This window comes from Acipenser ruthenus, chromosome 15 (assembly GCF_902713425.1).
Source record: "Acipenser ruthenus chromosome 15, fAciRut3.2 maternal haplotype, whole genome shotgun sequence".
Classification (NCBI taxonomy): domain Eukaryota; kingdom Metazoa; phylum Chordata; class Actinopteri; order Acipenseriformes; family Acipenseridae; genus Acipenser; species Acipenser ruthenus.
In genome coordinates this window covers 260,724-284,652 of record NC_081203.1, presented here as the reverse complement: position 1 = coordinate 284,652, position 23,929 = coordinate 260,724, and the positions used below count along the sequence as shown (strand labels likewise).

General features: G+C 53.6%; 2 protein-coding genes across 4 annotated transcripts in view; one reads left to right on the top strand and one right to left on the bottom strand.

Annotated features, from left to right (window-relative positions):
• The window catches only part of LOC131697497 (patatin-like phospholipase domain-containing protein 7), a 27,757-nt gene extending 6,867 nt beyond the window's left edge, over positions 1 to 20,890 (bottom strand). The window contains exons 1-27 of one of the 2 annotated variants that reach the window (XM_058986657.1): positions 20,722 to 20,890; positions 19,429 to 19,466; positions 19,137 to 19,211; positions 18,890 to 18,977; positions 18,445 to 18,527; positions 17,396 to 17,493; positions 16,960 to 17,100; positions 16,535 to 16,694; positions 16,031 to 16,111; positions 14,899 to 15,027; positions 14,710 to 14,790; positions 14,285 to 14,435; positions 13,998 to 14,081; positions 13,808 to 13,908; positions 13,275 to 13,430; positions 12,252 to 12,329; positions 11,875 to 12,080; positions 11,553 to 11,684; positions 10,839 to 10,962; positions 7,851 to 7,964; positions 6,480 to 6,555; positions 5,868 to 6,017; positions 4,469 to 4,532; positions 3,767 to 3,935; positions 3,425 to 3,607; positions 2,959 to 3,077; positions 14 to 170 (exon numbers count right to left, since the gene is read on the bottom strand). In XM_058986657.1, the coding sequence (XP_058842640.1) occupies positions 14 to 170; positions 2,959 to 3,077; positions 3,425 to 3,607; positions 3,767 to 3,935; positions 4,469 to 4,532; positions 5,868 to 6,017; positions 6,480 to 6,555; positions 7,851 to 7,964; positions 10,839 to 10,962; positions 11,553 to 11,684; positions 11,875 to 12,080; positions 12,252 to 12,329; positions 13,275 to 13,430; positions 13,808 to 13,908; positions 13,998 to 14,081; positions 14,285 to 14,435; positions 14,710 to 14,790; positions 14,899 to 15,027; positions 16,031 to 16,111; positions 16,535 to 16,694; positions 16,960 to 17,100; positions 17,396 to 17,493; positions 18,445 to 18,527; positions 18,890 to 18,977; positions 19,137 to 19,211; positions 19,429 to 19,464 (3,036 nt within the window). In that variant the 5' untranslated portion in view covers positions 19,465 to 19,466; positions 20,722 to 20,890. The remainder of the gene's footprint in view (positions 1 to 13; positions 171 to 2,958; positions 3,078 to 3,424; positions 3,608 to 3,766; positions 3,936 to 4,468; positions 4,533 to 5,867; positions 6,018 to 6,479; positions 6,556 to 7,850; positions 7,965 to 10,838; positions 10,963 to 11,552; positions 11,685 to 11,874; positions 12,081 to 12,251; positions 12,330 to 13,274; positions 13,431 to 13,807; positions 13,909 to 13,997; positions 14,082 to 14,284; positions 14,436 to 14,709; positions 14,791 to 14,898; positions 15,028 to 16,030; positions 16,112 to 16,534; positions 16,695 to 16,959; positions 17,101 to 17,395; positions 17,494 to 18,444; positions 18,528 to 18,889; positions 18,978 to 19,136; positions 19,212 to 19,428; positions 19,467 to 20,721) is intronic. The other variant, XM_058986658.1, reaches the window with a different exon arrangement.
• LOC131697498 (large ribosomal subunit protein mL41-like) lies at positions 20,876 to 23,929 on the top strand. 2 transcript variants are annotated; one of them, XM_058986659.1, is made up of 2 exons: positions 20,876 to 20,990; positions 23,172 to 23,929. In XM_058986659.1, exon 2 carries the CDS (start codon positions 23,211 to 23,213, stop codon positions 23,619 to 23,621), a length of 411 nt encoding a protein of 136 aa, XP_058842642.1. In that variant the 5' UTR covers positions 20,876 to 20,990; positions 23,172 to 23,210; the 3' UTR covers positions 23,622 to 23,929. The 2 variants fall into 2 exon arrangements, with proteins under 2 accessions (XP_058842642.1, XP_058842643.1); XM_058986660.1 differs by having other exon boundaries at positions 20,987 to 21,067.

Genomic DNA, 23,929 nt, shown 5'->3' with positions numbered 1-23,929 from the left:
TTCCAGTCCTCACCATTGCCCACTCCCGTGCTCGGATCCTCATGCGGTTGAAGCTCCTCTCCTCTGCGTACAGGGCGCCCATGAAGGAGCCGATGGAGGTCCCGCCCACCAGGTCAATGGGAATGCCAGCCTCAGTCATCGCCCGGATAATACCCACCTGCGAGCAGCCCCTGCCATCCAAACACAGAGGAGTCAGAGAACACAACATGAACCACTGCACAGCTCAGCACTGGAGATCTGAGAGCCAGCTGATTCAATACAGTCTAGTATAGAGAACTCAGTGCTGTACTGGAGATCTGAGAGCCAGCTAATTCAATACAGTCTATTATAGAGAACTCAGTGCTGCACTGGAGATCTGAGAGCCAGCAAATTCAATACAGTCTAGTGTAGAGAACTCAGTGCTGTAATGGAGATCTGAGAGCCAGCTAATTCAATACAGTCTAGTATAGAGAACTCAGTGCTGTACTGGGGATCTGAGAGCCAGCTAATTCAATACAGTCTAGTGCAGAGAACTCAGTGCTGTACTGGAGATCTGAGAGCCAGCTAATTCAATACAGTCTATTATAGAGAACTCAGTGCTGCACTGGAGATCTGAGAGCCAGCTAATTCAATACAGTCTAGTATAGAGAACTCAGTGCTGTACTGGAGATCTGAGAGCCAGCTAATTCAATACAGCCTAGTGTAGAGAACTCAGTGCTGTACTGGGGATCTGAGAGCCAGCTAATTCAATACAGTCTAGTATAGAGAGCTCAGTAGTGGGGATTCAATACAGGTTGGAGAGTGAGGGTTAGCCTGAGATAACCTTATGATCTGGCTGTAATAACAGCACTGATAGTCACTGTTTCTCTTCTGCAGTAACGCAGTAGGAAGCAAGGTGAAATACATAATCTCATTCTGGAAGAGGAACGGCAGCACACAGACATGGCATCTGCTAGGGAATGACTGAGCCCAGCCCGGGCCACTCAGAACACATCCATGTGTGAAAGCAGTGGGACAGGCCAGGTGCTCCGTGCAGAGGCAGCGTTTCACATCCCTTCACCCTCCCCGCCCCAGCCTGTCAAAGAGATTCACATCCAGCACACAGACCGACGCGCTGACAAACTAGCTGTCAGTCAAGCAGATTCAATCTGACACCCACGTAATGCTTTCACATGGGAGCCGAGCAAGAAAAAACACACTGAAGGAAGTGAACAGCACAGGGGCTTAACATCTTCAGTGCAATGTGCTCGGATTGGAGTCTGCTGGCCCTCACATGCCCAGCACTGAGCTCTCTACACTAGACTGTATTGAATTAGCTGGCTCTCACATGCCAAGCACTGAGTTATCTATACTAGACTGTATTGAATTAGCTGGCTCTCAGATCCACAGTACAGCAGTGAGTTCTCTACACTAGACTGTATTGAATTAGCTGGCTCTCAGATCCCCAGTACAGCACTGAGTTCAATACAGTCTAGTGTAGAGAATTAGCTGGCTCTCAGATCCCCAGTACAGCACTGAGTTCAATACAGTCTAGTGTAGAGAATTAGCTGGCTCTCAGATCCCCAGTACAGCACTGAGTTCTCTACACTAGACTGTATTGAATTAGCTGCTCTCAGATCCCCAGTACAGCACTGAGTTCTCTATACTAGACTGTATTGAATTAGCTGGCTCTCAGATCCCCAGTACAGCACTGAGTTCTCTACACTAGACTGTATTGAATTAGCTGCTCTCAGATCTCCAGTACAGCACTGAGTTCTCTATACTAGACTGTATTGAATTAGCTGCTCTCAGATCTCCAGTACTCTCCAGTCTTCAGGTTAGGATGGTGTCTGTACTTTCTCACTTTTCACGAAAACAAAACAAAAGAAAAACCTCTGGACTCTAGCGGAGGCTAACAAGTTCAAACACTGAGACTGAGAGAAAGCCCCAGGGAGGAGTGGAGAGAGAGAGAGAGAGCGAGAGAGGAGAGGAAGGAAAGAGAGAGGGAGGAGAGGAGAGGAAGCAGAGAGAGAGATTTCTACAATGCATCAGTGCTTTGAAGTTGGCTGGCCCAGTGCAGCTTCAGAACAGAGGGAGGGATAAAATGTCAGAGCCGACATTTCACAGGGAGATGAAACGGAGCGAGCCGACCGGGAGAGGAGCGCGGTGCCGCCTGCAAGCCCAGTGACAGCCCTGGAGGACTGCTGGACAGTGCCTGGGACACACAGGGGACCGTCTCCCTGCTGGACAGTGCCTGGGACACACAGGGGACCGTCTCCCTGCTGGGCAGTGCCTGGGACACAAAGGGGACCGTCTCCCTGCTGGGCAGTGCCTGGGACACAAAAGGGACCGTCTCCCTGCTGCTGCGGCTCTACTGAAGTCTGCCCATGGAATAAAATCCGAAGGCAGCAGCGTTGCTAATCTGTGCGTGTCTCTGCTGTTTATAGAACACAGAAATATCATTACTGTCAGCCCCAGGAAGGAGGCACAGCATGCAGCTGCCCGCGCTGGAATCACACGCGCTCTGTCAGGGCTTCAGCATGGAAAATAACACCGTGCCGTTCCTTTAAAAATAAGTTAACCAACCAGTAATTTAATGTTGCATAACGTGTGGCTGCTGCTCGCGGGAGAGGCTGGTGCTCCGGCACGCCCATACAATTACTGATGCACCACTCTGCTCTTGACAGAGATACCAGGGCTGGAATTATAGCACAGGATAAACGTCTCACACTTCGACAGAATCACCCCCCACACAGAGTGCCTGGCTGAATACATGGAGAGGCTGAGCTGTGCCTCAGAGACGTGGGGGAGAGGGTCTCTGATGAAGGTCGCAGCGTGTCCCCCCCCACACCTCGGAGTGATTCGTCACGCACGCGAGTGACAGGAAACCTGAATTAACGAGAGATTTCATTTCGGAGGTTCTGCAGGTCTCCGCTCAGGTTTCCAGGCCTGTGCGTTCTCTGCGCGGGTCGCTACATTAAAAGTCTGTCTGGGACTCACCTGGCTCCTCCGCCCCCCAGCACCAGCGCGATGGCATTCCCAGTCAGGACCCGCGCCAGCCGAGAGAAGTCCGAGTGCCGGTCCGGAGTCTTCTGGAAAACACGCTGGTACATCTCTCTCTGCGGGAGACAAGAGTCCCGTCATCATCTACAGCGCTACGGACAGTCTGCTCCCTGCTGGACCCCCCTGTAAAGGAGATGCAGTCCTGATCGGGTTCAGGTTAGCTGCAGAGCCCCGGACCTCCCTGTCAGGGACGGAGAAGGGCGTTCCACGGTGCATTTCAAAAAGTTTATTCGACTACTTCAACGCTGTTGAGTTCTGGGAGCACTGACGGTAAAGCCAGGCACTGTACTCAAGGTTAGCTGACTAGCAGATTAGTTTTACAGCCCTACTGAGACTAGCTGCACAGCCCTGTGCTGCATGTGCTGGAGCCCAGTGCTGCACTGGAGCCATGTATTGCTAGTACCAGTTTGGGCAGGCTCCGGTTTGTGAAGACACGGCGCGGGCAGCAGAGGTGCAGGTGTCGGGAGCACCAGCTGCGCATGTTGAGCCACTCCACGGTGCGGTAGGGGGCGGGGCCGTCCTCGCGGTGCAGCAGGATCAGCTGCTTCTGCGCACGCACAGCCGTGCTCTCCAGCATGCGCTCCAGCTGCACAAACGACAAGAGAACGATAGAGATGAGCTGCCCAGTGCACGGACACAGAGTCCACCATCCCTCCCTCCCTCCCTCTCTCACTGCCCAGTGCACGGACACAGACTCCACCCCTCCACCCCTCCCTCTCTCCCTCTCTCCCTCTCTCCCTCTCACCCCTCCCACAGTGGGCTCCTGGTCTCCCAGCCCCACGATGAGGATGCAGTCTGCCTGGCGGATGCAGCGCTGGGTCCAGGGTGTCAGGCTGCTGTCAGACTGGTACAGAACGATGCGATGGATATCCTCCTGCTGCCCCAGCCAGCTGGACAGGCGGTACTCGTGAACACTGCATGACACACAAACACAAAGGCATGACACCGTCCATCAGCAGTTATGCATAACGTATTCCACACGCCACAGGACTGCACTGAAACACTGAAAGAAACCGAGCAAGTTTAGTGTCAAACGAGTCCACGAGAAGAAGTCACTCTAGTGGCTGGAAAACAGACAAAGCCGTTGAAAGACTTTCAGCTCAAACGTTTGTCACTGAGCTTATTTAGTTTGTCTTGGTGTTTCTGAATTGAGTCAGTGTTGCACAAGTCTCTCCAGGTCTTTATTTCAAGCGGGTCCTGAATCAGTTCATTGGACTTCCACAGAGTCACTTAACTAATTGAGGACCTGACTGAAAGAGTTCTGCACCACTGAATTAAACAGAGTCTCTTTGAAAGAACAGCGATCCAGTCAACATCACCTCACACAACACAGATAATCCTGAGAATCTGGAACACGGGACTTGAAAACTAATCTGGAGCAGTGAATTGAGGCTCGGCTGAAGCCGGATCAGAACCCCCGATGGTACCGATCCCCAGCGCATTTTACCTGTCCAGCGCTGCGGACCCCAGCCTCTGCTTGATGCTGTCACTGGTCAGCAGTAACGTGGGACCTGGAGAAGAGCAAACACAGTGTTACACAGGCAGCGCTTTCCACTTCTAGCTCTGCAGCGTGCAGGGGCTTTTCATCTCTCATACTCTGTTTCTTGTAAAAGGGCAGCGCACAGTGCATCTTGCCCATTACGTGACAGAGTCCTGTTCCCATGTGCTACCAGCTGCACCCTGCCTGTGCCCTGTGATGCGCGCACGGTTACTGCTGGCGAGAGTCAGTGCCAGCTCGCCCGCCAGCCCTCCGCACAGCCAGGGATTAGCAAATGAAGATTAATTATTGTTTCCAGACAACGGCAGAAAGCAAAGATCAGATGGGATTTCACTCCTCAATCCCTCCGCTACGAGCCTGGCCTGTCAAGGAGATTAACAGCTTAAAAAACAAACAAACAACAACGACGCGTTTGAGAAACCCCACAGACACAGAAACACACACACACACACACACACACACACAGATGCACAAACACACACAGACACACACACACAGCAGAAGCGGGTCAGGTGGGGAAAGGGTTCATAATGAAGGCGGCTGGTTCTGCTTGCAGTGATCAGCCCGTTTGGGTTTGGTGTTTGAGGTTACATTAGAATACAGATCACACCAGGCTCACAACGAGACAAGTTCAAGTTTGATTATCCGGAGCTCGTTACTCTGAGTGCTGCAGTGAAGACAATCACAGCCCCTAGAGCTTTATCTGCAATCACCCCACCTGCCAGCTCAAACACACAGGACAGCTGGCAGGGAATCTGACCCCAGCTCAAACGAATTCCATATCTGCAGGAGATCCATCAATCAGAGACGTGCCTAATTACACCAGGGCGCCCGTGAGGAACCGAGCCAGGATAATCAGCAAGGACCCCCTCAGACTACTCTCCCCTTTAACACACGAGTACAGAGTGACGAACACAAACAAGACGTCAGAGAGCAGGGCTGAGCGCTGTTCAGAGAGATGCTGACAGACAACGTTAGAGAGATCCAGACAGACGCGTGCAGCGTGACACACACAAGAGACGACAGAAAGCGCTGTTCACAGACACGCAGGTCAGACAGGCAGACAGAAAGCGCTGTTCACAGACACGCAGGTCAGACAGACAGACAGAAAGCGCTGTTCACAGACACGCAGGTCAGACAGACACACAGGTCAGACAGACAGACAGACAGACAGAAAGCGCTGTTCACAGACACGCAGGTCAGACAGACAGACAGACAGACAGAAAGCCCTGTTCACAGACACACAGGTCAGACAGACAGACAGCGCTGTTCACAGACACGCAGGTCAGACAGACAGACAGAAAGCGCTGTTCACAGACACGCAGGTCAGATGGACAGACAGACAGACCGATGGCCTCCAGGGCGTGCTGCAGCTCCAGCGTGAAGGCGGTCATTGGCACCTCCTCCGAGACGGGCAGGATGGTCACAGTGGAGAGGTTACTGGCCGGGTTCCCAGCATCCCACTTACTGCCAGAGCTGTGCAGACCCAGGCCACGAGCTGCAGGGAGGGAGAGAGGCCATGAGGGGGGCTACCACACACCCTGTAAAGCACATGCACGCTGTGCACACCCAGGCCACGAGCTGCAGGGAGGGAGAGAGGCCATGAGGGGGGCTACCACACATCCTGTAAAGCACATGCACGCTGTGCACACCCAGGCCACGAGCTGCAGGGAGGGAGAGAGGCCATGAGGGGGGCTACCACACACCCTGTAAAGCACATGCACGCTGTGCAGACCCAGGCCACGAGCTGCAGGGAGGGAGAGAGGCCATGAGGGGGGCTACCACACACCCTGTAAAGCACATGCACGCTGTGCACACCCAGGCCACGAGCTGCAGGGAGGGAGAGAGGCCATGAGGGGGGCTACCACACACCCTGTAAAGCACATGCACGCTGTGCAGACCCAGGGAGGCAGAGCCAGGGGGTTATCGCACACTCACACCCCCTGTGGAGATCACTCACCTGACAGGGGCCCGTTGACTTGCTGCAGGTTACCTAGGATCTTCTGACCCAGCAGGTGAATGAGGCGCGTCACCACCTGGGGGGGGGAAGAGAGAGGAGAGGAGAGGAGAGGAGAGGAGAGGAGAGCGCAGGGGCAACGGGAGCCCCTCTTTCAGCTGCCTGTGTGTGGACTGGGGGATGAGTCACCGCCTGCTGCCATGGCAACATCGCGGGATAAAATGCAGCGTTGCGTCCAACAGGGAGACGGCCTGGACCACAGGAGACTTCAAACAACAACAAATAACAAGCAGAGACACCCTGCAGCCATCAGCGCCGGGCTGAACCGGACCCAAGCACAGGAACCAGACTGCAGTGTAACCCAGCACAAACAAACTGCATCCCAGCACCGGTCTATCAGCCAGCCTGAATCTACTATAGCAATGCACCAGTCTATCACAGCCTGAATCTACTATAGCAATGCACCAGTCTATCACAGCCTGAATCTACTATAGCAATGCCCCGGTCTATCACAGCCTGAATCTACTATAGCAATGCCCCGGTCTATCACAGCCTGAATCTACTATAGCAATGCACCAGTCTATCACAGCCTGAATCTACTATAGCAATGCACCAGTCTATCACAGCCTGAATCTACTATAGCAATGCACCGGTCTATCACAGCCTGAATCTACTATAGCAATGCACCAGTCTATCACAGCCTGAATCTACTATAGCAATGCACCAGTCTATCACAGCCTGAATCTACTATAGCAATGCACCGGTCTATCACAGCCTGAATCTACTATAGCAATGCACCGGTCTATCACAGCCTGAATCTACTATAGCAATGCACCGGTCTATCACAGCCTGAATCTACTATAGCAATGCACCAGTCTATCACAGCCTGAATCTACTATAGCAATGCACCGGTCTATCACAGCCTGAATCTACTATAGCAATGCACCGGTCTATCACAGCCTGAATCTACTATAGCAATGCCCCAGTCTATCACAGCCTGAATCTACTATAGCAATGCCCTCGATAGGCCATCACAGGGTACTGCATCTCAAACTCTATAACAGGACTCCTGAAAACGCGGTCACTACAGCCTCGCCATCGAAACGGAAAAGCAATCCTATCAACGACGCTCACAGCACAATGATTTCAGCATTGTTCAAAAGGATTGAAGAAAAAACACAGGTTTGATATTTCGAGGTTTAGATGAATCTTTTGTCTTTGATTGCCCATCGTTCCCTAGGAGGGAGGTGCAGCGTTTCCCCCGTGCTCAGAACCTTCAATTTAGATCTACCCAATGGAGTTCCAGAGCAAACCCTGGTCATGGAATGTGAGAAGTCTCTGCAGGGGTGCTGCAGTGTGTCTCCGGGGGCTTACCTGCGGGTAGCGCCTCTTGATGGAGTTCAGCGCCCCCTCTGGCAGCTTGGCCAGCTCCGAGTCTCGCACCGCGTGGACCGTCGTGGCGCGGGGCTGATGGGTGAGAGCCTCCACCTGCACACAACAGAGACACAGGAAGAGTGAGCGCAGAGCACACACACACACACACAGAGTGAGCACACACACACACAGAGTGAGCACACACACACACAGAGTGAGCACACACACACACACACACAGAGTGAGCACACACACACACAGACACACACACGAGTGAGAGCAGAACGCACACACACACACACACACAGTGAAAGCAGTTAGAGACAGACTGTGCACAAGCACAAGACACAACAGAGACACAGCCCAAATATAATCTACACAAAAACTAAGCGTTTTGAATTAGGATGTGCCAGGGCTTGGGGTGTGGATAGACAGCTGGGCTCAGCTGAGCAAATCACTGGTTTAAACAACCCAAGTGGGTTCCTTGCTGAGGGTTCTGAGGTTGCTGAGGGTTCTGAGGTTGCTGAGGGTTCTGAGGGTTGCTGAGGGTTCTGAGGTTGCTGAGGGTTCTGAGGGTTGCTGAGGGTTCTGAGGGTTCTGAGGGTTGCTTGCTTAGGGTTCTGAGGGTTCTGAGGTTGCTGAGGGTTCTGAGGTTGCTGAGGGTTCTGAGGTTGCTGAGGGTTCTGAGGGTTGCTGAGGGTTCTGAGGTTGCTGAGGGTTCTGAGGGTTGCTGAGGGTTCTGAGGGTTCTGAGGGTTGCTGAGGGTTCTGAGGGTTGCTTGCTTAGGGTTCTGAGGGTTCTGAGGTTGCTGAGGGTTCTGAGGTTGCTGAGGGTTCTGAGGGTTCTGAGGGTTGCTTGCTGAGGGTTCTGAGGGTTCTGAGGTTGCTGAGGGTTCTGAGGGTTGCTTGCTTAGGGTTCTGAGGGTTCTGAGGTTGCTGAGGGTTCTGAGGTTGCTGAGGGTTCTGAGGTTGCTGAGGGTTCTGAGGGTTGCTTGCTGAGGGTTCTGAGGGTTCTGAGGTTGCTGAGGGTTCTGAGGGTTCTGAGGGTTGCTTGCTTAGGGTTCTGAGGGTTCTGAGGTTGCTGAGGGTTCTGAGGGTTCTGAGGGTTGCTTGCTTAGGGTTCTGAGGGTTCTGAGGTTGCTGAGGGTTCTAAGGTTGCTGAGGGTTCTGAGGGTTGTGAGGGTTGCTGAAGGTTCTGAGGTTGCTGAGGGTTCTGAGGGTTCTGAGGTTGCTAAGGGTTCTGAGGTTGCTGAGGGTTCTGAGGTTGCTGAGGTTGCTGAGGGTTGCTTGCTGAGGGTTGCTGAAGGTTCTGAGGTTGCTGAGGGTTCTGAGGTTGCTGAGGGTTCTGATGTTGCTAAGGGTTCTGAGGTTGCTGAGGGTTCTGAGGGTTGCTGAGGGTTCTGAGGTTGCTGAGGGTTCTGAGGGTTCTGAGGGTTGCGAGGGTTGCTGAAGGTTCTGAGGTTGCTGAGGGTTCTGAGGGTTGCTTGCTGAGGGTTCTGAGGGTTCTGAGGTTGCTGAGGGTTCTGAGGTTGCTGAGGGTTCTGAGGTTGCTGAGGGTTCTGAGGTTGCTGAGGGTTGCTGAGCGTTCTGAGGGTTCTGAGGGTTCTGAGGTTGCTGAGGGTTCTGAGGTTGCTGAGGGTTCTGAGGGTGCTGAGGGTTCTGAGGGTTGCTTGTTGAGGGTTACTTGCTGAATCCCACGCCAGCTCATCCCCTCTCTGTAATAATGAAGTCCTGCATGGATCAGGCCCTGCAACACTCGGAATCCAATCTACACTAATCCCTTACAGGGGGATATATTCACAGTGACATTTAAAACAGCGGTAACCATGGCACCAGCAGGCTGGCGTCTGGTTAGGAGCTCCACTGGGTAATTCTTAACCCTGCCAGCGTCACCAGACAGGAATGGCACTCGAAAACCAATCACCGCGCTGCTGCTGACGTAACCACGGGCTAAATACAGCAGCACCCCGACCCTGCTCGAGCGAATGAAAACAGGACCACAGAGCACCGAGCTGGCGATTTCAGGACTGATATTATAAAACAGGTGCTTAGCGTCACTCTCCAATCTCCTGCCTTAAGATGTGACTCGGATAAGGAAGTAAAAAACAGCAGACAGACACAGAGATGCATCCTCTGACAAACCTTGTGTACGCAACACAAAATGCATCATATATGTACTCTGAACCTTAACCCCCCACAGCACACCATTTCAGTGAGATCTCCCCAGCAGTCACCACCCTGACCAGCAACACCCCTGCCCAGCCCTCCCTCACCACCCTGACCAGCAACACCCCTCCCCAGCCCTCCGTCGCCACTCTGACCAGCAACACCCCTCCCCAGCACTCCCTCGCCACTCTGACCAGCAACACCCCTCCCCAGCCCTCCCTCCCCACTCTGACCAGCAACACCCCTCCCCAGCCCTCCCTCCCCACTCTGACCAGCAACACCCCTCCCCAGCCCTCCCTCCCCACTCTGACCAGCAACACCCCTCCCCAGCCCTCCCTCGCCACTCTGACCAGCAACACCCCTCCCCAGCCCTCCCTCCCCACTCTGATCAGCAACACCCCTCCCCAGCCCTCCCTCACCACTCTGATCAGCAACATCCCTCCCCAGCCCTCCCTCACCACTCCGATGAGGTCTCCGCGCCCGTACTCCCCAGCCCTCCCTCACCACTCCGATGAGGTCCTCGTACTCCCCAGCCCTCCCTCGCCACTCTGATCAGCAACATCCCTCCCCAGCCCTCCCTCACCACTCCGATGAGGTCCTCGTACTCCCCAGCCCTCCCTCACCACTCCGATGAGGTCCTCGTACTCCCCAGCCCTCCCTCACCACTCCGATGAGGTCCCCGTACTCCCCAGCCCTCCCTCACCACTCCGATGAGGTCCTCGTACTCCCCAGCCCTCCCTCACCACTCCGATGAGGTCCCCGTACTCCCCAGCCCTCCCTCACCACTCCGATGAGGTCCTCGTACTCCCCAGCCCTCCCTCACCACTCCGATGAGGTCTCCGCGCCCGTACTCCCCAGCCAGCTCCTTCTTCCCGTCGTCCTGCATGATGACGGAGCGCAGTCGGCCGTTCAGCACGATGTAGGTGCAGTCAGACTTGTCGCCCTGCCTGCAGGGGGCAGCAAATACAGGCCTGAGAGGGAGGGGAGGGTCCCTGAACAACAAGGGGTGGGGGCCTAAGATTCAGCTGTCTATAGGGGGTGGGGCCACAGGACAACAAGGGGAGTGGTCTGACCAAGATGGGGAGGAGCATCAACACAAGCTGTCAGGAAGGGGGTGGGGCCTAAGCACAAAGAAAGGCTGTCTGTCAGTGAGAAGCCCAATCAGACAGGAGCGGGAGAGGCCTCAGCTGTGGCTGTCATGGAGACAGGTGCTGTTACATCTCAATGAGAGGGGATTGCAGTTGTCGTCAGTGCTGGTCTCCTGTGGTCTGCTATCCAGGTCAATCAGCAGTGAAACTCACTCAATCACAGATGCCAATTAGCAAGATGAAAAGCTGGAGTACCGGCAGCTGCGTCTCACCTCATTATAAGAACAACTCCATGTGAAAAGCACCCCACTGTGGAGGGGGGGAGGGGGGTGCACCGCTCTCCTCTCTCCAGCAGGGGGGACTAGACAGCAGCTCTGAGGCTGGTTCTATAAGGATTGCAATGCTGTAGTCCAGGCTGCTAGCTCAGTGCTAACTCAGGGCTAGCTCACCTGTAGACGGCCCTGCCTGCCTCCACTGCCATCCAGTCGAGAGCGAAGTCGATCTGCCGGACGAAGGGAGACATCCTCCTGACCACAGAGTGCGCCACACTCAGGACCACGCCGGGCTCCTCACGCATGATCCTGCAGGGCCACACATCAGCATTAATACACTGCTCAGCACTGGGGAGCGTTCACCCTCTCCAGCAAACCGGACACAAATAACCAAGACTTTGAAACACTAGGCTGAAGCTGCTTCTTAATAGTTTTAGGAATCTTTCAGCTCGCGCTGATCTGCAGCAAAGCGCTGTGAGATTGCATGGAAGGCACCCACTCGTAGAAGTGCGTCTTGGTGATGGAGAGGAAGCTGCAGTCGCGCTGCGCTCGCACGGTGAAGATGAGAGGCTCCCCGGTCAGCACTGCCAGCTGCCCCACCAGATCCCCCGGGTGGGTGATGAACAGGCAGGTGTCCTCCTCGCGGTCGATCATGCGCTGGTAGACGTGGAGCAGCCCCGAGATCACAAAGCGGATAGTCACGTCCTGCAGGGACACAGAGACAGCACTGTCAACCCATCTACCTCCATATCCATCTTCAAAACAAACAACGCCACTCCTAGTTTAACACAGCATGCAGGCACCAGGTGGGGCTACACACTAGAAATAATGCAGGTTTGCTAATCATTCTTAAAAAGGTAAGCAGCACCCCCTCACCTGGTCTCCCTGCTTGGCCACGACTGTGCCAGCCTTCACCTGCTGCAGCGTCACCCTGCCATTCAGCAGACTGGGGTCCTGCGAGACACAGAGAGAGGCAGCTTCAGACAAACACAGGGATTATACTCAAGCATTAATGTCACACGCCCCCGAGTCTCCGATCGCACAGGGCAGGACCGCTGCAGTGCGTTAACGCGTGGAGAAAGCAAAGGGTTTAGTGTGTGAACAGGGATGGAATAAGACTCCCGCTGCACAGCAGCCTGACTCGTTCCTGGCTTTACGCTGAGTCCAATGAGACACACCTGAGCTTGCTGCCTAGACGCTGTGGCTAATCAAGCTCGCAGTCAAACCTGGAATGGGCGACACATCCCTGATGTTTTTTTTTTTTTTTTTTTTTTTTTTAATTCTTGCTGTCGTGAGTGACTGTGGCAACTTCTGTTTCATTATAAAACAGTTCTGCTAATACCCAGTTATCACAGCGCTGGGACAGGCAGGAGAGTATAAATAATTCATCGCCAGCAGGGCTGTCAGTAATTGCAGCTTTGGGAGCAGGAGAAGTGTGGATGCTCACAGCAGCAGACAATGGAGCTGCCGTTCGAGTTACGATCCACCCAGCAGATCACAGCTGCAGCGACACACAGACCTGGTGCTGCTGCTGCACACTGCCTGGCAGGGCAACGCTACCATAGCACTGCAATGGGCCTCAGCTGTAGTATGGATTGGTATTCTGGGAGATCAGAGGCGAACACCATTATATAACACAGAGCAGACCCTGGTATTGATGCCATACAACCCTCTGAAATTCCTTTAGAATATATTCTTAACCTTGCTGTGATAAAGCCAGCTGAGAGCTCTTTATAACGTATAGCAGATCCTGATATTGATGTGATTCGGTCATCTGAAAGTTATTTGTACGAGATGGAAACGGCATCACACTGCAATTAGCTGTCTTAGCTACTTAATAAATGCAATGAAGAAAGAAGGCCCTGAGAAAGACCTCCAGGCAGGATCGTTGTGACTCACGTTCAGCTTCATGAGTCTCAGCAGGTCTGTCTTGGCTGCCTCGTAGATGGAGCTGACCTTGCTGGGGGGGACCTGGTCAGTGCGCTCTTCCCCCTCAGTGTAGTGATACACAGCAGAGGGGGTCTCCTGCATCGTCACACTCTTCTTCAGGATCGACTGCGAGGGAGAGACACAGCACTCAGACAAGACAACACCCCTAGAAAAGCACAGCAAAGTGGAATAAAGCACAGCTCGGAGACAAACACACAGAAAGAAAAAAAAAAGAGTGAAAAACGTCATCAGATTTGAAGAGAAGAACACGTCTGTGATGAGAACCCAAGACTGCTTTAACTCTTACTAAAAAACGAACTTCCTAAAATACTAGCTTCAGAAAGAAGAGCACCACAATACTAACAAATATAATAATAATAATAATAATAATAATACAGGTGCAAAACAGTGGATTCTAACATTCAGATTGGACTGTTCCTTTCCTGGCTTCAGTTACATCGTTCAGCCACTTGGTGGCACTGTCCACTATCCCGAGATCCCACCTTGTGCGTGATGGCGATGGCGGGCAGGTCCTCCAGAGCCCGGTTGACCCTCGCCCTCTCGTAGGCCATGTCCAGGTCCGACTTGCTGGAGGGAGAAGTACCTGGAACAGAAGAGACAGGAGCGCGATTCAGAGAGGAGGGGGTGGGGAGAAGGGAGGTGGGAGGGGAGTGGAGGGAGCTGGGAGCGTACCTGCTGGCTCCAGAGGCATGGACTGGGAGCGGCTCCTCCTGAAGTTAGCCGAGACGCTGTCCGAAGCAGAAACTTTCACCGGCTCTGAAATCAAGAAATTCATTTGAAAAATAACATCCGAGTAGTGGATTACGAAGAACATTCCACTCGAGAATCTCCAGGGTGGGTGAACAGAGGTTTTCTTCCTCATCCTCAGTGACTGGGTCGGTATTGCATTGGGATCTAGATGTGCGATCGGACGCCCCCTGGTCCCTCCCCCCCTCAGCGCTGCACTTTGCTTTCCTGACCTGTCTCGCTGCTGCTCTCTCCTGGCCCCTCAGTGCTGGGGCTGGGCTCCTCCTCCGGGGCGGCAGTAGAGAGCTGCCTCCTCACTCCTCGCCCCGGGCTGCCTACTGCAATTACACTGGAGACAGAGACCAGCGGGATGGCCTGGCTCTCCTGGACTCCGGGGCACACACCAACAAGACACAAGTTACAACTCAACACACCTATACAAAGACATCGCAGCTTACTACACAATGTCAATTCTAACTTGAATGGCTGTGCTGCACACTGCACAATGCAATCCATTTACTGTTTGTCCTTCATCGCAGTGTGTGCAGGCAGGGCAGTGTACAGGGTGTGCAGGGTGTGCAGGGTGTGCAGGGTGCAGGGTGCAGGGTGTGCAGTGTGCAGTGTGCAGTGTGTACAGGGTGTGCATCGATGCTCTTACCGAGTTGAAGAGCTCAGTGGTCAGCCCCAGGTAGTTGTGAAGAGCCAGGAACGTGACTCTCTGCAGACGCACCATGATAATCTACAGGACAAGAGGACAGCAAGACCAGGGGGTCACACCTGCAATACTGGGGGTACAGCAGCACGGTTTCATTGCTAACTCCGCTCAGCTCAGCTCTGTGGACAGTACCTGGATGACTCGGACCAGCGTTTCGGGGTATTTCTCGAAGAGGGACTTGAAGGCGCTGGCCGGAAGGCGCAGGATCGTGGAGCGAACCGCTGCACGGGCCGACACTGTCTTATAGGGGGCGGGGTAACCCTGGAAACCAGAGAGAGAGAGAGAGAGAGAGAGAGAGAGAGAGAGAGGACAGAGAAGTGGGTCAGAGGCGGTCTTAACTCAGAGCTCTCAGACTGGAACCCACCAGCTCCACGGGAGGGAGCAAGTGAGCTAGCTGCTTTAACCAGTGCGCCAGCTGCTTTAACCAGTGAGCCAGCTGCTTTAACCAGTGAGCCAGCTGCTTTAACCCTGGAGCCCTAGCTTTGCAAACACACCAGGATTTATAAAGAGACCCTGCTTTCCACCAGCCCTCAAGGGGTTAAAGCCGACATGCACAGAAACAGGAGGCTCTTCGCTCTCTGCAGCTGTTAATCCATCAGATCTCACCGCACTCGATAACAAAGCAGGCTTGATAAAGCACCCTCTGGTCTCATCAAACCCAGACCAACCTTCTTCTCTCTCTTTTTTATTCATTTGTCACAATGTCATCGCGCTGGTTCTTGTGCAGAGTTGAGAAGTGCCACGCAGGGGCAGGGTGACCTTGTGTTTGAGAGGAGCAGAGGGGCCCGGTCTGTCTTATCTCCTCACAGACACACCGAACTGCTGCAGCTGTCCCTGAGCACGGGTGCCGAGACGTGTCGAAGCAGCCGAACAAAAGACTCTTTCAAAAGCAGCAATTCTAGAGCTGCAGAGAGCAGGTACAGAACAGCGGGTGTGACTGGGAAAATAAACAGAACAGCGGGTGTGACTGGGAAAATAAACAGAACAGCGGGTGTGACTGGGAAAATAAACAGAACAGCGGGTGTGACTGGGAAAATAAACAGAACAGCGGGTCTGACTGGGAAAATAAACAGAACAGCGGGTGTGACTGGGAAAATAAACAGAACAGCGGGTGTGACTGGGAAAATAAACAGAACAGCGGGTGTGACTGGGAAAATAAACAGAACAGCGGGTCTGACTGGGAAAATAAACTCATATTGGCATCTCTTTGGGGATTCTGTTTTAACGCTTTCCATCCCGGACTTGGAGCAGCACAGGCACTCACTGTGATGATGTCCAGGATGCTGAGCAGGCTGTGGACACTGTCCCCTGGGAGAACCTCCTTCACCACTGGCTCTGTCCCGTCCTGGAGGACAGAGGGAGTTTCTCAGTATAGTGTCAGACAGAGACAGAGATATTGAAGTGTTTCTCAGCATGGTTACACACACACACACAGACACACACACACACACACACACACAGACACACAGACACACACACACACACACACACACACACACACAGACAGTGGTGTGTTTCTCAGCATGGTTACACACACACACACACACACACAGACAGACACACAGACACACACACAGACACACACACACACACACAGACAGTGGTGTGTTTCTCAGCATGGTTACACACACACACACAGACAGACACACAGACACACACACACACACACAGACAGTGGTGTGTTTCTCAGCATGGTTACACACACACACACACACACAGACAGACACACACACACACACACACACACACAGTGGTGTGTTTCTCTTACACTCTCCTGTATGCAGAGCTCCAGTCTGCCGTCCTGCACCACGTATATGCTGTCGTCAGCCTCGCCCGGTCGGAACATGTGCTCTCCCTCATGCAGCTGAACGAACACCATGTGCTTACAGAGCTCCAGGAAGAGAGGCTTCTCAAAGTGCCCCAGCACCCTGCGCGCACACACACACACACACACAGAGAGAGACGAGAACATTAGCACTGCTGCCATCATCATCATCATCACAGGGATGGCAATAAGACTCCCACTGCATAGCAGTTTCACCCATTCCAGGTTATACTTTGAGCTTGATCATCCACAGTGTGTACAGGTAACAGGCTCGGGTGTGTCTTATTAAAATCACAGTGCCCTGCAAGGGGAGTCTCGTTTCCCTCGTCGCTGTCTGCTGCGGTTGCATCGAGAGGCACCGGACTCACCGCACGTTCTTGAGCATGTACAGCACCTCGGAGGGCAGGTGAGAGTTCTTCACATCGAACTCCGTCAGGTCAGCCTCCAGCAGGGAGGGGGGGGGCTCCTTGGGCTGCAGAGTGGGGGGCTCCTTCCGAATCCGCAGGATTCTGAGCACCAGCAACGACAAGGGCGAGGGCGAGGACAGTTAACAACATGGCGTGCAGCAGTTTCGTTAGATATTATTACAGCACTGCTACAAGTTAGCAGCTCGTTTAGAGAGCTGGTTTTAAAAGCCTCAGTTTCCATTACAAATCACCTTGGCAAGAGCAGAGACATTGCAAGGTTGGTAAAACATTTGCTAAATGATATGACCCATAACCCACCAGGACCCAACAATACCACCCTCCTCCTCCTGCCTGCCTGCACCCCTCCCTCCTCCCTCCCCTCTCCCCTCTCCCGTACCTCCGGGCCAGGGTCAGCACTCGGGTTCTCTTCCGGGGTCGCTGCCTCGACTCGGCCTTGAGTCCACTGATGGAGGTGGAGGAGGACAGGGTTTGCACCTGACAACAGAGGAGAGGGGAGAGCCTCAGGCAGGGAGCACAGGACAGAGGAGAGGAGAGGAGAATGCTGATCACAGGATTAGCAGGGCAGCGTGAAGCACAGTGTACTGTCTTTCAGGAACAGCCTCGCTCTGCCCCTGGGTCAGAGACAGAGGAGAGGAGAACGCTGATCACAGGATTAGCAGGGCAGCGTGAAGCACAGTGTACTGTCTTTCAGGAACAGCCTCGCTCTGCCCCTGGGTCAGAGACAGAGGAGAGGAGAACGCTGATCACAGGATTAGCAGGGCAGCGTGAAGCACAGTGTACTGTCTTTCAGGAACAGCCTCGCTCTGCCCCTGGGTCAGAGACAGAGGAGAGGAGAACGCTGATCACAGGATTAGCAGGGCAGCGTGAAGCACAGTGTACTGTCTTTCAGGAACAGCCTCGCTCTGCCCCTGGGTCAGAGACAGAGGAGAGGAGAACGCTGATCACAGGATTAGCAGGGCAGCGTGAAGCACAGTGTACTGTCTTTCAGGAACAGCCTCGCTCTGCCCCTGGGTCAGAGACAGAGGAGAGGAGAACGCTGATCACAGGATTAGCAGGGCAGCGTGAAGCACAGTGTACTGTCTTTCAGGAACAGCCTTGCTCTGCCCCTGGGTCAGAGAACATGCAATCAGGCAAACATGGCCAATCGAAGAGGCTTTGAAATCTACTGCTTGGGGAAGAGAGACCCCTAGTGGTCTGTTTGAAGTGTGCACATTATAAACCACACAGGAGTGAGCTTTTCCAAAATCAGGCGCTAACGACCTCTGCCTTAGCGTTAGGGCCTTGCCCTGCTGTCAAAACTGGATCCAAATCTGGAACATGAAATGAACCGGCTGGCGCTGTACACAATGCGTATGTCTGAGGACGGAGACAGAGGTCAGGCAGGATTCTGCTACGCTGTTCACCCCGCTGGTGCTGCGGACTCACCTTCCTCATGATCTTCCTCCCGTAGAACATCACCTTGTCCCTCTTTCTGAAGCGGTACCGAGGCCCGCCTGCCTGCTGCTCCCCTGGGACAGTGAAACAACAAGCTGGGTGTCACGGCTGCACTCTGCAGCTAACCAGGCAGTTTGAAACAGATGCAGTGTTTAGACGTGTGCCTTTCCAGAACTGCACGTCTCAGACCCACGCAGCAACGTAACAGAGCAGAACAGAAGAGTTAAGAAATCAACAGCAATTACAGAGAGAGAGAGAGAGAGAGAGAGAGAGAGAGAGAGAGGGGAGAGAGAGGGAGAGAGAGAGAGAGAGAGAGGAGAGAGAGAGAGAGGGAGAGAGAGAAAGGGAGAGAGAGAGAGATAGAGGGGGGGAGAGAGAGGTAGAGAGAGAGGGGGAGAGACAGGGAGAGAGGGGGAGAGATAGGGAGCACGCTTACTCGACTGCTTGAACCGTCGGTAGATACACAGCACCACGATTCCAATCAGTGAGATGGCCACAGCCGCTCCGATCATGATGCCGGTTAACTGTGAGAAGAACAAGAGTGTGGTGAGGGGGAGAGACATCAGCACAGGGAGTTACACACTAAACAAACAGCACAGGCTTCAAATGCCTGTCCCTGAATGCATCATGCTGTTACTATGGGAGACTCTCTCTATCAGGGGGCAGAGCTCCCTGTGTGTTACCATGGTGGTCTGCATCCTCTCCTCCACAAACTGCTGCACTCGAGCCCTGATATCGATGCCCATGGGCTGGCCCACCTGCAACACAGCAAGAGGCAAAAACTCAGCTGGGATCATTACAGCATTACCCAGCGGCCTGTCCAAAAACACCAACGAATCCATCGTGTGCAAGTGTTTGAGCAGCGCTGCAGGCTTGTGTACAGACCCTGCTCCCCCGATCCCCCAATCCTCCACATATTCAAACCATCCTCGCCACCACAACAGCAAAAAAAGCACAACAAAAATGAGACCTTACCGCAAACATGGGCCAGATGTCATCCTCTTCCGCCATCGCTGAAAAAGAGGGGACATAAAAAAACACACCTTCAGAGAAATGAATGAAGCCCTACCCTCTAGGGTCCTCTATTCCCAACACAGTGCCCAGCCCTGCCCTGCCCTGCCCAGCCCTGCGTTGCAGATGGTGGGGTATTACACCAGTGCCCTGCCCTGCCCCGCGTTGCAGATGGTGGGGTATTACACCAGTGCCCTGCCCTGCGTTGCAGATGGTGGGGTATTACACCAGTGCCCTGCCCTGCCCCGCGTTGCAGATGGTGGGGTATTACACCAGTGCCCTGCCCTGCCCCGCGTTGCAGATGGTGGGGTATTACACCAGTTCCCTGCCCTGCCCAGCGTTGCAGATGGTGGGGTATTACACCAGTGCCCTGCCCTGCCCAGCGTTGCAGATGGTGGGGTATTACACCAGTGCCCTGCCCTGCCCCGCGTGGGGTATTACACCAACTGATTTCACCCTTGACTGGTGAGGCATGAGACAGTACCACACGTTTCTCCCGCATCTTACTTTGACACTCCAAAGGTGTCCCGATCGAATTGGTTTCTCTGGCAGCACGCAGCGACGTTCATAACAACAGCCTGGCTCAAACTGTGTACTCAAGGCAGAGCTCCCATAGCACAGATCTCTGAGATCTCTGGTACAGCTGCAGCTAATCAGGGACGAATTACACAACCACTAAGGGCAGGGCAGGGCAATCAACAACCACCCAGGGTAGGGCAGACTTTACCACTCAGAAAGAGTGCTTCTGAAACGGAGCTGACTACAACTAAAATAAATAGAGCTGATGGGCTTAAATAAACATACTGTTATTTGTTTGAAAAAACAGTTTTGTATTAAAACAGCGCCGCTAGAAAGATCCGCTTCGTTTAAGACAGAGCACACGGACAAGAAGCATCTCGTACACTGAACACTAAGACCAAGGGACGGTTCAAATCGAGACTCAATGTCATTCGCAGTTCGTGAGGGGTCTAGCAGTCATGATGTGAAGTACGCGCTATCTTCACAAGCTAGTACAGAGGAGACTGCTGTATTTACAAGCATGTTAAAAAAAGCACACAAATTAATGACTGACTGCCGTTCCCCGTATTGCACTAATCAAACGCATGCGAGTGGTTCACTGACAGCAATGTCGTGCGTACTTAAAAAAACTTTAAAAGCTGAGCTGTGCAAAACCTGCACTCACAGACCACGGGAACTCCCCAAATAACCGACCATTAAGAATTGCAACGCGGGGGAATAATAATAAAGTCCGGTTACCTGTGCCTGCCGCCCTACGCGTTCATAACAATGACACGCAGAGATTATTTCTGAGTTTCACCTCGAAACTTTTGTTTTTAAATTTAGATTTCGTCTCTCCTACAAAATCTCTGCTCTGTTGTTGGCTTCTGCACATTGGCTGAAACTCCTCTAAGTGTCCTGCGCCCTGATTGGTCCGCTCCACTCTCTACCCAATCAGCAGGCGCGTTCTTATTTTGGTGCTCCTCTTCTGCTCCCTTGCCACTCCGATAAGGTGTATTTTTCACAAGGTTAGTGACGCTTTCTGGCGGTTGAATCCGTTTTCAGCGTAAAATAAAATTTAACTCGGACGTTGTTTGAGACGCAGGTAACGTTACACGTGTACGGAAAGCGATTGAAAAGCTTCCACTTGGTCCATATTAACCGGTGCCCTTGCTTTTAGTGTGGGCGCAGCAGCAGCAGCAGCACGAGTGGGTGAATGCAGTGAACGAGATGCATAGCGACAGGATAGCGTGCTAATAATATAGCTATGCAGCGGGCTTAGCTTCCAGTTCCTCTCTGCATGTGTATAAAAAGCACCGTTCTGTAAAGCACTTGACTGTTATATTGTGCTGTGGAGAGAGAGAGAGAGACAGGGAGAGAGAGAGAGAGAGAGAGAGAGTTGTGATCAGGGTTGGGATCAATTCTGGTGTTCTTGTCTGTGTGCGCTGTGACTCTCGTCCCTGGTGTTCTTGTCTGTGCTCGCTGTGACTCTCGTCCCTGGTGTTCTTGTCTGTGTGCGCTGTGACTCTCCTCCCTGGTGTTCTTGTCTGTGTGCGCTGTGACTCTCCTCCCTGGTGTTCTTGTCTGTGTGCGCTGTGACTCTCCTCCCTGGTGTTCTTGTCTGTGTGCGCTGTGACTCTCCTCCCTGGTGTTCTTGTCTGTGCGCTGTGACTCTCCTCCCTGGTGTTCTTGTCTGTGTGCGCTGTGACTCTCGTCCCTGGTGTTCTTGTCTGTGTGCGCTGTGACTCTCCTCCCTGGTGTTCTTGTCTGTGCGCTGTGACTCTCCTCCCTGGTGTTCTTGTCTGTGTGCGCTGTGACTCTCCTCCCTGGTGTTCTTGTCTGTGTGCGCTGTGACTCTCCTCCCTGGTGTTCTTGTCTGTGCGCGCTGTGACTCTCCTCCCTGGTGTTCTTGTCTGTGTGCGCTGTGACTCTCCTCCCTGGTGTTCTTGTCTGTGTGCGCTGTGACTCTCGTCCCTGGTGTTCTTGTCTGTGTGCGCTGTGACTCTCGTCCCTGGTGTTCTTGTCTGTGCTCGCTGTGACTCTCGTCCCTGGTGTTCTTGTCTGTGTGCGCTGTGACTCTCCTCCCTGGTGTTCTTGTCTGTGTGCGCTGTGACTCTCCTCCCTGGTGTTCTTGTCTGTGTGCGCTGTGACTCTCCTCCCTGGTGTTCTTGTCTGTGTGCGCTGTGACTCTCCTCCCTGGTGTTCTTGTCTGTGTGCGCTGTGACTCTCCTCCCTGGTGTTCTTGTCTGTGTGCGCTGTGACTCTCCTCCCTGGTGTTCTTGTCTGTGTGCGCTGTGACTCTCCTCCCTGGTGTTCTTGTCTGTGTGCGCTGTGACTCTCGTCCCTGGTGTTCTTGTCTGTGTGCGCTGTGACTCTCCTCCCTGGTGTTCTTGTCTGTGCGCTGTGACTCTCCTCCCTGGTGTTCTTGTCTGTGTGCGCTGTGACTCTCGTCCCTGGTGTTCTTGTCTGTGTGCGCTGTGACTCTCCTCCCTGGTGTTCTTGTCTGTGTGCGCTGTGACTCTCGTCCCTGGTGTTCTTGTCTGTGCGCTGTGACTCTCGTCCCTGGTGTTCTTGTCTGTGTGCGCTGTGACTCTCGTCCCTGGTGTTCTTGTCTGTGCGCTGTGACTCTCGTCCCTGGTGTTCTTGTCTGTGCTCGCTGTGACTCTCCTCCCTGGTGTTCTTGTCTGTGTGCGCTGTGACTCTCCTCCCTGGTGTTCTTGTCTGTGTGCGCTGTGACTCTCCTCCCTGGTGTTCTTGTCTGTGTGCGCTGTGACTCTCCTCCCTGGTGTTCTTGTCTGTGTGCGCTGTGACTCTCCTCCCTGGTGTTCTTGTCTGTGTGCGCTGTGACTCTCCTCCCTGGTGTTCTTGTCTGTGTGCGCTGTGACTCTCGTCCCTGGTGTTCTTGTCTGTGCGCTGTGACTCTCGTCCCTGGTGTTCTTGTCTGTGTGCGCTGTGACTCTCCTCCCTGGTGTTCTTGTCTGTGTGCGCTGTGACTCTCGTCCCTGGTGTTCTCGTCTGTGTGCGCTGTGACTCTCGTCCCTGGTGTTCTTGTCTGTGTGCGCTGTGACTCTCGTCCCTGGTGTTCTTGTCTGTGTGCGCTGTGGCTCTCGTCCCTGGTGTTCTTGTCTGTGTGCACTGTGACTCATCCCTGGTGTTCTTGTCTGTGTGCGCTGTGACTCTCATCCCTGGTGTTTCTCTCTTTCTTGCAGGGTCCTCTCTCTTTTCCCGCACCCAGTTCTGTAGTCCTCATGGGTTTGCTGTCGGGTCTCGCCCGCGGGCTGGTCAGGGGTGCTGACCGCATGGCCGAGTGGACCAGTAAGCGCGGCTCCCGCACCTTCTACAAGAACCGCGGCGCCAGGAAGACCGGCGTGCTCACCTCCAGCGGCAAGTTCGTGCGGGTCCGGGAGATGGTGCCGGAGCTGGTGGTGCCTCGGCTGGACGCCGGGTTCAAGCTGAAGCCCTACGTCTCGTACCGGGCGCCCCTGGGCACGGAGGAGCCACAGACCCCCCACAAGCTCTTCATGGAGGTCGTGGCTCCCCGGATCGAGAAGGAAATCAAGGAAGGGACCTTCGACCCGGACAACCTGGAGAAATACGGCTTGGAGAGATCGCAGGAGGGCAAGATCTTCCAGCTGTACCCCAAGAACTATGTGAGGTAACACGAGGGGCAGAGGCTGGGCCTGCTCCACTCCGCTCCCCACTGGCATTCCAATCCTCTTCAGACTGGAACAAGGCTGGCCCTGCATTTCACTTAATTCCTCAACGGGTTAAACCGCACTGATTAACTATCTCAATCGAGCCCAGGATTTCTCAGTTTTGTCAAATAAAAATCATTTCAGTGGAGGGTTTGGGTTTGGTGTGCTGATGAAGAAGGATCACCTGCACACACTGACATGTACAGTATGTTGTGTTTAATGTGTGGGGCGTGTAATTTGATAGCAATTAAACATGTGAACCTGCTTTAAAA

Excerpts from the sequence above, each read along its gene's own strand:
- LOC131697498 (XM_058986659.1), top strand. The coding sequence starts at position 23,211 with ATGGGTTTGCTGTCGGGTCTCGCCCGCGGGCTGGTCAGGGGTGCTGAC.